The following is a 13,192-nucleotide window of genomic DNA, read 5'->3' on the forward strand; positions in this document are numbered from 1 at the left end:
CTGGGCAGAATTGGTAATATTGAACCAGGCCAGTAAAGCTGTAAAAATGGTCACTCGAGCAGAGACAGTTAGTGGAGTGTTTTAGATGATTTGCATTCCAGCCCCCCAAAGGATTGCTGCTTGAGGGTCCTCTTGGCCTTGTATTTGATGTGACTGTGCTCTGTAGTTGCGGTGCTTTCCTCATTACCCTCGTTGTCCCAGAAAGCAAAGCATCTCATAGTATGCTCATACACTCGCCTTCAAGTCTGATCTCAATACTGTGAGCACAAGCAGCAAAAATACTCGGCTAGGGAGAGCCACGAAATGAATTATTGGCTCTGTGCTGGGAGCTCCTGAGTGAGGCAGTGATGATGTCTGTCCAAGAACCCACTGAGAGATGCCATGAGTGACTGATGCTGATGCCTTGCAAGGCAAAACATAATTAGAACGTGATGGAAAAGCTACAGGAGACATGGCTTAAGTTCTGCTGCTCCGTGCCCGGAGGTTTTGGCTGTGGGACGGGGTGCTGGGCCCTCAGGAGCAGCCCCCCGCGGCTCCCGGCCTTGGGCTGATGGCAGCGGATCTGCCAGGAGCCGTTCGGGGGCTCCGGACAGCCATAGCGGAGCGCCCGGGACGCTGAGGGCTCGGCTGCACTCGGCGCTTTCCGTCGCTGCCCGGCTCTTTCCGTCACTCTCCGTCTCTTTCCGTGACTCTCCGGATGCAGGGCGGGAATTGGGTGCTGAGGCGCTCTCCGTTGCCAGGGGTAACGCAAAGCATCGTGGAGGGAGCGCGGCCTTCCGCGCCGGCACCGCGCTGCGGGGCTGCCGGCCGGTCAGAGCGGGCAGGCGGGTGGCGGCGGCTCGAGCGAAGGCACCGGGAGCCCGCAGCGACCTGGCCGGCCGCTTCTCGGTCGGTTTGGACCCGGCCTGCGAGAGCGAGGTGGGTGGCGGTAAAGCCCGAGGCTCCGGGGAGGCCGGGCCGCTGCCTGCGGTGCCCCGAGCAGGGGCGGACGGTGTGGACCGCCTTTTCCCCGTGACCGAGCGGTGGCAGCCGCCCTGGACGGGCTGTGCCGGGCTCCCGGAGCCCCTCGTGCTGTGCGGGCCAGTGGCGGCGCGGCCGAGGCGACCCGCGTAGGCTTGGGCCAGAAGAAATGCTGGAGGAGCGGGCTGGACTTACCCCGGCCTGTTTTCTCACTTCACCTCCTTCTGTGCGGCGTCAGGATTTAGTCAGATTTTTCCTAATCGCTTTTCCTGTTTTACCAGCCAGTGAAAATTAGTATTGAGTCATTAGCCATCGTTTTGTAGCATAACTGTATTGTGATATTTTTCTGGAGTCATCTTAAGCATTTTAAGATTTAAAAGTTAGCACTTTTCTTACAGGTAGGGATTATGAGGAAAAGTATGCTTTTGCATAGGTAGCTGCCAAGTCGTGTCAGGGAAACATCATGGCAATGCATACAGAAAAACTGTTTTATGAATGTGTTTTGTGATGGGCTTTCTGGTCAGCTTGTGGCCAGCAGCATTTCCAGAAGAACAGCAAACCTAACCATAATCAGTCTCCCTTAGATGCTGAACGTGCTGACAGTTTTGTCAGACAGAGCATAAAACTGTGGGTTTGGTTTTTTGGTCTTGAAACATTTGCATGTGTTCTGGCTTGTTGCTGTCATTTGTAGCACGAAGAATCTTGACATTACCTGCCTAAATACCAGAAAATTCAACCAAACAAATAAAACCTATTTGGTTTGCAGTTTAGTTTAATAGTCTCTCAACTTGTAAGGAAGGATTTGAGAGGTCTGTTTGGAGGGAAATCACCCCATATCAAAGGATAATCTTCCCCTTCTCATAAAATTACTGACTTGTGACACAGACAGACACTTGTCTGTGTTGCTGGGTGTAGACAGACACAATCCTTTGCTCCTGCTCTGAGATAGTGGCTAGTTATTGATTTGCATTGCTCCCTGTGTTGGTGGTAGATGACCTCTAAGCTGAAAGATGCTGAAATAGGACTTGATTTGCCCAAAAAAACTGGCATCCTGAGCAGGGGGCCAAGTCAGTATGGGTGTATGAGGCCTGGGCCAGACCTAGCTTGTGCTGGGCCAAATGAGAACACAACACAAATCCCCCATTACCATCTTTGTATGCAAGATTTTAAAGCTTCTTAATGACTTCCCTCATTCCTGACACACAGCTCAGGTTCTTTTCCTTGGAATATCAGCACTTACTGAGGATTTTCAAGTGTAGATAATGGTTCAAAAGTAACAGATAGCATGGCTTAACCTAATCTTGCCTAATGTCAGTGGTGACAACTGTTAAAACTTATTTTGAAAGCTCAGGTATGAGACTTTCCAACACAGAATTGCTCTGTCTATGTTAATTGACAGCTTTGGATCTGAAGTACTGGCAGTAACTTTCTGGCAAATCCTGAATTATTTCAGAGTCCTCTGAAATAAGCCAGCCAGACCACTGCTGAGTGGTTTGCACCATGTATCTGTAGACTACAGCACTCAGTATTTCTCCTAATTGTTTAAAAAATACAGCTTTGACCTTTTTATATCTGTGTAGTGTGTTAACAAGATGCTGCTGTAGCTTTATTTTTTCCCCATTTTAAAGCATATTCAGTATTTCTATAGGGTAGATGTATTATATATAATATTGGACATCTACATAGTGTACCTATATTATATAACTAAGCATACCAGTTGGAAATGTTTGTTTTCCTTGTGCAGGTTTGCAGGCTGTGACACCTGTTGGTGTTATGGCTGTGTATGTGGATCATCGAACAGAAGCTCCTGATTCAGTTGCTTCCCCCTCTCATATAGAATGGCACCCACTTCATCCACTCCTGGCTGTTGGTTCCATCAGCACAGCCTGTGGGGGCTGTGTGGATATCTACCTGGAAAAGGTGAATAATCTGCAGCTTGGCTTTTGGGCTTGATACCATTTGGCTGGTTTGAAACTTTGTGGGTTTTTTATTTGTATCTGCAGCCTTACTTGTGCTCCTTGAATCCTTCCCTCTAATTTTTGATTACTACCCATGTCCTGTGCTGAACATGTTGGATTCCTCAGCTACTGATTACATCTATTTTATAAAAATGCTGCCATAAATTAAATTGATCTTTCCACTGAAATTTAATATTTTACAGCTTCTCAGTCTTGTTTGTGATGGTTTCCAACTTGGATTTTCCTTCTTTAGTATAAGAATTTCAGGCTTAAAAGTAAAATAGACAGGTGTAGTTGCTTTTTTTTTTCATCTCTCATATATAAAATCTACTAAGAAATGTAGAGGAAAAAAAAAATAATTCCTGCACCTTGAGACTGAGCTCATTTGCTAGACTCAACCAGTTCCATTTGAGTAGGTTGTTTCCTAGCATAGTTTTTGCCCGCAGACATTTCCATTGCATATTCAAAGGTTTACACAAGAGGCTTGTGCAGGACTTAGCTTTTCATTATTTTCAGGAAAAAACGTGCTGTTTAGTACTAGAAATTATCTAGAATGGTCCTTGAAGCTATCTAGGAGCAGACTTACTGGAAACATTGAAGCCTGTAAATATGAGTAGCCTATAAAATGTATTATTTTCAAAGTGTATTATGGGAAATTATCATCCAAATAATAAACACAGAAGTTACATGATCTGCCTGAAATATTATTACAAGCCATGCACAAAAGAGGGGCTACCTTTAGGATCTGATTATCCTGTGTCCTCAGTGAGGTACTTTATTAATCTTGAAGTGTTCTGGAAGCCTTCTTATCCTTCATGCAAGAGTAAAAGCTTGATACTCAGTGAGAGCTGCTCATGTATATTGTGGGGGAAGAGCAGCTTGGAAAAGCAGAGCAAGGCAATCACTTAGCACTGCCATTTTTTCATTAACAGTTTTCAAGTGGATGTACTGCACATCTTTAAGCACACATGAAGTAGCTGTAAAAGAAAATTTGTGTGGCCACTTGATACCTCTTGCAGGTAGCTCTATTACATCCCAGTCCTTTATCACAGGGAAAGAACTTGTTGACTGGGAGCAAATCTGAAGGTTTAGCTGCATCCTTCTACTGAGTTCCCATTGTAATGAGTTTGCACTTTATTTCTCCTTGCAGGGAGAACATGTGTCTGATGCACACCTGGAGAGAAGCTTTCAGGTCACATCACTTTCCTGGCACCCTTCCAAACCCATTCTTGCAGTAGGCTGGGAGACAGGAGAGATTGTGATACTTAACAAGCAAGACAAGGAGCACCACACTGCACCAGCAAGCCATGACACCAGAATCACAGTCCTGAACTGGAGTACAAGTGGTACCTGCCTCGTGTCTGGGGATGGGGTGAGTAGCTGAAATGCCATAGGTGTGTTTGATGTGGAACACAAGTGTTGCAAGGCTTGGGAGAGGATTATGGAATAGATTGTTGGGAGAAAGGAGGGTTGTGGAGGAGATAGGTTTCTTCTCTTTAAGTACAAATTAAAACTATTAAGGAATAAAACAAAATCTCAGTGTTTTAACTATTTCAACAGCACTCATTGCTGTTTTACCAATTGAACTAAAAGTTTGCCTAATCTCAGCATGTGCTGAACTTTTGCATATGCTGCTTGCAGAGTAGCATATTTCTGTGTCAACTAAATGAAAGGAAAGGTGTTTCTTTTCAGAAATGAAAATGTGCATCGAGTAGCTGGACGCTGGATTCTCATTGTGGGCAAAGTGTTACGAGTTAACTGGTGGGGTTTTTTTGTTTTTTTTTTTAGCATGGCCTCTTGGTTATATGGCGAGTGGACCAGCAAGGCAGAGTGCTGAGTCCTGCCCTGCTGAAACGACAGTATGGAAAATGTTTGTCTCTCTGTGTCTTTCGACCGCCCCCTCCTGGCGAGTAAGTTTTGTGCCTCATCAGAGCACTGCTGGACCGAGCACGTCTTTTGTTCCACAAAAAGAAAATCCTACTCGTAAACAAACCTTTTATTAAAAAGGCTTTTCTCTTTACTATCCTTTATTTCCAGGTTCTTCTCCTACTCTAGTAGCTGGCTAATTGTGTCTTGTATGCAGCAACAGATCATCTCCTTTTGTCTTTATCTCTGTTGTTGAATCCTTCCTTTGATTCTTCTAACTGGCTATGTTGCTGACTGTGAAAAGCAGAAACCACACTGGAAGCACAATTATCCATGAAATTATTGGCAAGATTAGTGACATTACAAATCAGTTGTTAAACATTTTTTATTTCTTTCCTCTCCAAGCAAGAAATAGGAAACAACTGAGGTAAAAAAAAAAAAATTCCTTTTTTATGCCACTACTAATGTTTCACATTTCTGTAAAAATTGTTTTGTTTATGCAAAAAAAAGGTGAAACCATGCAAATGGAGACTAGTCTTAACATTTTCCTTTGGGTCTTTTTGAATTTGCCAGTCAGCATATGAAACATCTTTATTTTCTCTTTACAATATGGCTTATTATCTGCTTATCCATCCTTCAAGATGGTGAGTACTCTGTTGTGTAAGGAGATGGAAATTGAGTATCTCTGTTTGCAGGGACTTTGTGCAGCTGGCAAAAGGAGCTGTGGGTGGTGATGAGAAGGCCTTGGATATGTTTGACTGGAGAAAGGCTGGAAAAGGAAAACCTCTGAAAATGGGACTACAGGAAGGACTGTCCTTCTTTATCACTTTGACAGATGGTAAGAGCAAAACCACTTTTCCAGTCTGCTACAATTTTGTCTCCTTAATGCTTCAAAATAGCTCTGTGCACAGTAGTCCTGTTTTTATATACCCAATATCTGGTGTATAGCCATATATCCTCATGTTCATGTATGCAACATGAGAGAGCATTCTGAGGATTTGAAGAATGTTTGGTCAGAAGAAATGAATAAAACTGTTAAAGTCTTAGCAGCTCCTGGGTGAGTTGTTTCCAAAAGGACACCACAGGCATTGGATTAGTCAGGTTGCCAAAGAAGTGTGTGTAAGAAAAGTGACCTCTAACACATAAGTGTAAATAAAATAAGTTGTCATTAATTCGTGCAAAGCTTCAGAATAGTGCATGTGTTACTGGTTTTTTTCCTAGAAATAGGCAAATGCTGTTAGAACATCCTTTTGAATTACTAATTTAATTTTTCTTTCATGCTTAGAAATGAGGCTTCCTGCTAAGGAAAAAAAATCTGTTTGTTGTGTTAGTTTTCCTCTTAATACTGTTTCTTTCCTGCCGTTTGTTTTTCCTTTTTACTGCTCTGTGTACTTGTTTGCTTCCAGCTCATTTTTTTTTTCTACCCCAGCTGTTGTCACATTGTTTTCTATCTCTCTAACCTGCTAACTCTTCAGACAGGAGCCTGTGTGACGAGCATTGTAATGAACAGGTTTCTAATAGGTGATTCGAGTGTGTGAGCCTCTGGCTGACTGCTCCAAAACCCAGCTGTAGTCAGCTTAAGTCTGGTTCAGTGTTTACCATCCTCAGGGATGAGACACACCAGTTACACCAGTACAGCTGCTCTGTCTTGCAGGGTTGGCCCTGTGCAGCTGGAGGTTTGCCGTGTACAGCAGTGGGCTGTACTTCCAGTTCATCTCTCGAGGTACAAGGTTTTTTCCGAAATCTGAACCATTTGAATTGAAAAAAGGGTACAGGGCCCTTCTGAAACGTTCAAGGAGAGAATCTTTGAGCGGCTGTGCCTGCTGGAGCCTCGCTGGCAGAGCTGTTGTTGGTACAGAGCTCCATCTGCGGGCAGGCTCTGCCTCCTGCAAGCCGCTGCCTTCACCTCTTTTTTTTTCGGCCTTTCTTTCAAACTTCTCAGATTTCACAAATCTGAACAAATGACACGGGCCTTTTCTCTGAGTAGCCTCACTGGCTGTGATGATTTGGGCATAAGTATTTTGGATCCACTTTCCTATGAGTTTTGGTTTATTGCTTTGGTCACCTATCACAGTCTCTATCCTGAGATGAGCTGGAAGACAAAATAATTTTTTTACCTTTCCAACACTTGAGGAATATTTTATTAAGATAGAAAGTGGCAACTTTATAGCAAAAAAATGGAACTGAAATCTTTACCTTGTTTATATGTACTACAGGTTCTGTGCATTATGTGAATGAGGAAGGAAAGACAAGCCAGGTGTTGTCCACTGACAGCATGATCCAAAAGCTTCTGTTAGTGGAGAAAAGAGACCTTTTGGTTGTAATAACAGGGAACCTGCAGCTCTCCTTGCATGCACTTACTCTGGAAGGAGAGGCAGAAGAGCTCATGAAGGTAAGAGTCAGGACTACTGGGTGAACTTGCCATGTTTATAATCTTTATAAGTATTATTTAGGTTTTTTGATTTTCATCTTTTTGTTCACCAATCAACTCTTATTTTGTTTCTCAGCTGATAACTTAATGAGCAAATACATGCTCAGGTACCAGTAGAATTGAGTGATGTGTTATTGAGCCTGGAAAGATGGTTTCACCTTGCCTTCTTGGTTTTTTAGTTAGTTTCTTTCATTTTGACCCTATGCTAATCCTTCATGCTTCATTTACCTCATCTTAGTGAATTACAGAAGAATCAAAAATTCCAGTATAATCAAATATTTGTTAAAATGTCTTAGAGTTGATAATCTGCATCCTTGGTTTTATTATCATGAGTTGCTCAGATAGTCTTTCAGATTAGTAGCAGCAGTACCTCCTCTTGGTAATATTGTCATTGTCAGGGAATCTGAAAGATGGTTTAGCTCTCACATGGAGGAATTGTTCCTCACAGCTGCAAAGCTGAGGAATCTTTCAAAAAATAACAGTCCACAAGCCACAGGATCACCAAAAATAATGTAGTAATCAAAAGATTATTGGATGGAGACAAAAACCAAATTTGGCTGAAATGAAATACCATACTGCTGGAGAATACTGCCTGGGAGGAGGAAACCTAGACCTTCACCTCCCCAAGACAGAAAAAGTCTTGGCACTTAAATGTTACAGGAGTGCCCACTTGTTAATCATTACTTATTTTTGACAAGAAATAAGATGGGTGTATCACATTTTAAAGCGATATTTATTAAGTTCTAAGAGAAGATCAAGAGAAAAAATTAACTGACTACAAGGTTTCCTTTATCAAAATTATACATTATATACTCAATGCATTTAGTGGTGATCACTGCCTGTGAGAAATATACTTTATTTGTAATGTTCATTTATCTGACCTGGCAGACAGATCTAGTTAGTTGTGTATTTTAATATTTTAACTAAATTAGGCTAATCAGTTGCTTTCTGTCTTCCAGTGCATTGCTACTACCTTCTGTAAATGTATTTATTGACTTGTGGTTAACAGGTGAAGTTGAGTGGCAAGATAGGTCATTCTGCAGACATCACCTTAATAGACCATAGCCTTGTTGTTACAGCACTGGGTGAGACAGTCATCAGGTAAGAATCCTGTTTCTAAGCTGTTCTGGCTGCCCATGAAAAGAAGCTGAAAGGCTTCTGATTTGCAAGGCACTGAATATTTTACTGAATGGGGGTTTTTTCTATCAATAGTGAAAAAACTCCCTGTGTCTTCTGATTTAATTTCTCAAAATAAGCAGAAATGAAATGGAAAATCTGTTTCCTTGAGGGCAAAAAACTAATTCCATGCATCATTCTTTATGTATTCTTTCTCTCTAACTATTTTAGGCAGTACTAGCCAAATCTGTGCCTTTATGGAGTGCTGCTATTGATTTCTTCTGAAAATATATCTATTTAGGGTTTTGCATCAAAATGATAGCAAATTTAGTGTTCTTTCCATTGTCATTGTCTGGCTTAAACTAAGTATGTTACCTTGCCATGCAGCTATGGTACCATGTTCTGTAGGTTTTACCTTTTACATCTTTTAAAAAAAAAATAATTTTTTTCCTAGTTACTATGGCTTGCTCTGCCTGTTTGCTGTTACTGGGGGGGATGTGTGTGTGTGTGTGTGTGTGTTCTATTAACATGAGTAATTCACTTTCTAGAGACTTTATCTGCTCGTATCAGATCATTTGTTAATTCTGTAGCAATGTGATAAAGACCAAGTATCAAGACAGAATATGGTTGATTATGTTTAGTTCTAGAAAAAAAGCTGGAATCCAAAGGATTTCTGGTTAACTAAGGAGTATCTTTAAAATAGATGAGGAAGCAGAAGAAGGGAGGAAAACTGCAACCAAACCTCACTTCTTTTGTTTTGTTTTGTTAAAGCTGTGTTTGTTTGGTTTTTGTTAAATCTGGGTTTGCTTCTGATTCCTTCATGGAAGAGTATCACAAAGCATGCTGCAGATGAAAAAGTCAAAGGAAAAGGAAGGAGAGAGTTAAGAGATTCACATTCCATAGGCAGCTGCTGGCAATTTTAATTTTAAAAATTGAATGCTATGGGCATTATGGAAATAACAAATTAATGCCATGTACAGCATGCTGTTGACTCTGTTTATCAAGACACCTGGGAGGAAAAGCATTGTTACCACTCTTGTTTTGTGTACCTTAGGTTCTGGGATTTGGACCGAAATGAGAACTATGTGCTCTCTACAGATGTGCAGTTTGGCTTTGAGAGGGGAGAATGTATTAACTGTGTTTCTTACTGCAGTGCTAAAGGTGAGAAATAACATGGCAGGTGGGATCTCTGGACCCTAAACCTTGTCATACCATATCCTTCAGTGTCATGCAGTGATGTCAGTAGGTTTGTCTAGTTATGAAGGCTTCTGTAGCAGCATGTGCTGGAGATGCATTTTAGTTCAGCTCGGGGGTGTGCCTGTGAAGGCACAGTGAGATCACTGGATACTCTCCATGCTTGGTCTCAGTGTGGAAGTTTCTCCTGGCACACAAGCTGGGTTCCCTTTGATGACACTGAGGTGGTACAAATCCTCCTGGAGTACACCTAATGCACTCCTACATGTTACAGGCATTCAGTCTACAAACCAATACTAGAGCTCAATACTAGAGTACAAGGCAGAACTCACCAAACATGCATGGTGTGGACATGAGGTCCTTAAAACTGATATTTTCTAGAGATACTCCTGTCCATCACCTTGTTTAGCAGCTTAGGTATATAGCAAGTGTCAGCCAGAATGGTTTTTAGTGGTGACTTGCCCATGGTGACTGCAAAACCAGTTATTCAAAAAGAAATAGTTAAAATGAAGTCACTGTCTGATAACTTTAAAAGATAAGTTCATCTGGTAGCATAGAAAATGGGCCTTGCCATGGAAAACTTCTCCTCTTGTTTCTCCAGAAAGTTTCTCTAGGGTAGGACCAGGATGCTGGGTTGCAGGAAGGCAAATAAATGCATGCTGCTAGAAGAAGGCTTCTCAGTACCTTAGAACAGGAGCTAGGCTGCCTGCTTCTTTGTATAATGTGGGTTTGTTTTTCTGAAGTTTAAGACATGGAATGGTTTGTGCATGGCAGGTCTCCTAGCAGCTGGTACTAACAAAGGGAGAATAGCTATGTGGATGAGAGCAGGATCTGAGCAGAGCATGTGGGCTTTGGAGGGTGAGGAGAGGTGGAAGCTCCAGGCATCTACAGAACTTGAAGGCAATGTCACTCAGATAAAGGTAAGAGAGGAAAGAATTTCCTTGCACGGCAGTAATACTGCACAAACACTGCATGAATAGATCATCTCTGTGAAACAGATGAACATGATTAATATTTGACAGCTGTCTGTGCCAGCAGTGCCTTGTCTTTCAGTAGAAGGAGGAGAAACCTTCAAGGTCAAGTAAGGTAAAGTTGAAATGGGCAGAAATAGCACCTGTTTGTAGCTACTCTGTCACAGACAGGTTTGAAATGCTCAGCGAGGTGACACTGAAATGCAAATACATCTCTGGGAGATTTAGCAGTCATGGCATCCTTTAAATCCAGACATCCCTGCATTGTAAATCTCACTGATAAAACGTTTGGATTCTGTACCCTGAAATTATTTTCTGGAAAAGATAGGTTGTCAGAAATACCAAATTGACAAATTTCTTTAAATTGCAAGTAAAAAAAATAATCTGACTATATACAGAGTTATATTTGTAGAAATTTCTCATTTTTAGCCACTTTCTGAATGTAAAATTTGCTCGTAACTGGTAGTTGCAAAAAAATCCCACAATATTTACAGGTAAATAGATCTTCTCACCAATAATCTTTGAGATGTGCCATTAATGAAGGAATACTGTATTTCTATACACAAAATAATGCTTTCAGCTGCTTTTTGGTCTGAAAATATTTCTTGTTTGCTAGGAGATCATTTTATGTGTGACAATGTCAGGCTAGATGTAGATTATAAGGTTGCCCTTACAGATCTGCAGAACTAATTGTTTAAAACATTCCTGCTACCCTCTGCAGTATTTTTAATGCTGAAGGTTATGATAATACATAGCATTATAACATTTTTAACCCATTGCCTAAGTGTCATGGTTCAACATTTTTATTTATTTAAAATATTTTCATTTTCACAGTCAGCTTAAATAGTTTCATTCTATATGATTAACGTTCTGATACATACCAGAGAGAAATGCTGGCTGTTACAACTGTAAACTGTACAGAATCCTAGAATCATAGAATGGTTTGGGTTGGAAGGGACCTTAAAGCTCACCCAGTTCCTACCCCTTGCCATGGGCAGGGACACCTCCCACCTGCCCAGGTTGCTCCAAGCCCCATCCAACCTGTCCCAAGACACTGCCAGGGACTTTTTTCACTTTAGACTTCTGTTATAACTTAATTATTCTATTGCTGTTCTTAGTAAGAGGAAACAATACCCATTAGGTTTTGGAAGGAATGAAAATCAAGCAAAAATACCTGATGCCTTTCAAGACAAATTAATTTTGTGTTTTCTTTTCTTCTCTTTTCATATAAGAATGGGAAGTATTTAAAAATTACCAGAATTAGTTTGTTCTTGGTTAACATATAGCAAGGGTCTGTCTCAGAGTCCTAATTACAAAATCAAGATCTGAGTACTATTAAAGTCAAGAGCCCAAATTTTTTGTTAGGATGCTTCTGTAACAAAAAGTCCAGGATGTAGGAAATGGTGTGTGCCATTAGTATATCATACATCTGCTCATAAGTTGAGGGAAGGGAAGAGATATAGGTGTTTGTGTCAGCTTGACTATTCAAGCATTTTCCAGATAACAGGATATGGAGCCCTGTCCAGAAATAGCACCTTGTTCCCAATGTTTGTTAGCACAAACAAAAGCATTGCCAAACAATTGTCAACAATCACTGTTTTTACCTCATGCTATAAAGCTGCCTTTAATTATGGGAAATCTAGATTATTTTTTTTATTGTTGCAATCTCTGCATTCCAAAACAATATTTTGTAAAATATTCAAACAGTAGTTACTTGTGGAATCTTTTGATTATTCCCTTATAAGAGTTTTCCTATATTACCATGAAAAACTTGAAATAGAAATCCATGTACCATGCTGAGGTGATAGGGCAGCAAAAGCTTCATTTGACTCCTTGCCAACCTCCTTTTTTCAACCTGATCTGGGGGCTTCAGAATGGGAAATGCACTTCAGCTCATCTGTTTTGCAGTGTAGTATCTAGTTAATTGTAACAAAGAACCCTTAAAAAGAAAACCTGGCAGTAGCAACCTGTTCCAGCATCTCACCACCTTCACAGCAAAGAATTTCCTCCTGATGTCCAACCTAAATCTCCCCTCTTCAAGTTTTAAACCATTTCCCCTCGTCCTCTCCCTACACCCCCATGTCCAAAGCCCTCCCCCAGCTTTCTTGTAGCCCCTTCAGATATTGGAAGGTTGCTCTGAGCTCACCTGGGAGCCTCCTCTTCTCCAGGCTGAACAAGCCCAATCCCTCAGCCTGGCTTCCCAGGGAGGTGCTCAGCCCTCTGAGCATTTGAGTGGCTCCTCTGGACATGTTCCAGGAGCTCTGTGTCCTTTTTATGTTGAGGACTCCAGAACTGGACACAGCACCCCTGCACCCCCACGTTTAGTTACAGCTTCCAGTGGCAGTTTGGGTCAGCTGAAACATGGAGATTTTTCCAGAAGGAGAGAAGTGTACTTTTGTACCCCTTTTCTGTGCATAGGGAATTTGACCTCTGTGGACTGGAAGGGCTATTGAACTGCAGAAAAGAATATGATGATCAGAAGGGAAGCTGTGCATGCAACTTGCTTTTACAGATCCCAGCATTACTGAGCCCTTTAAATATACCACATGTTCTTGCAGTAGTAAATGTAAGGTGGTAAAATAATGTCTTAGGAAAGAAAAGTGGGTTTAATTTAAAAACAACTCCTCTGTTTAGTCCAAGGGGGTCTGAGTTAGCTGTGTTACAAGCAAAATAGATTTAGTCTGTAATTCCTAGTT

At 41.4% G+C, this 13,192-nt stretch overlaps 1 protein-coding gene across 1 annotated transcript in view; it reads left to right on the forward strand.

The window, feature by feature from the left end:
• Positions 1-839: 839 nt before the first annotated feature.
• The window catches only part of IFT140 (intraflagellar transport 140), a 56,570-nt gene continuing 44,217 nt past the window's right edge, over positions 840-13,192 (forward strand). The window contains exons 1-9 of the mRNA XM_030460135.1: positions 840-918; positions 2,705-2,880; positions 4,069-4,290; positions 4,707-4,828; positions 5,480-5,622; positions 7,001-7,176; positions 8,225-8,316; positions 9,386-9,492; positions 10,300-10,445. Of these exons, the coding sequence (XP_030315995.1) occupies positions 2,734-2,880; positions 4,069-4,290; positions 4,707-4,828; positions 5,480-5,622; positions 7,001-7,176; positions 8,225-8,316; positions 9,386-9,492; positions 10,300-10,445 (1,155 nt within the window). The 5' untranslated portion in view covers positions 840-918; positions 2,705-2,733. The remainder of the gene's footprint in view (positions 919-2,704; positions 2,881-4,068; positions 4,291-4,706; positions 4,829-5,479; positions 5,623-7,000; positions 7,177-8,224; positions 8,317-9,385; positions 9,493-10,299; positions 10,446-13,192) is intronic.

The sequence above is a fragment of the Calypte anna genome, chromosome 14 (genome assembly GCF_003957555.1).
Source record: "Calypte anna isolate BGI_N300 chromosome 14, bCalAnn1_v1.p, whole genome shotgun sequence".
NCBI lineage: Eukaryota > Metazoa > Chordata > Aves > Apodiformes > Trochilidae > Calypte > Calypte anna.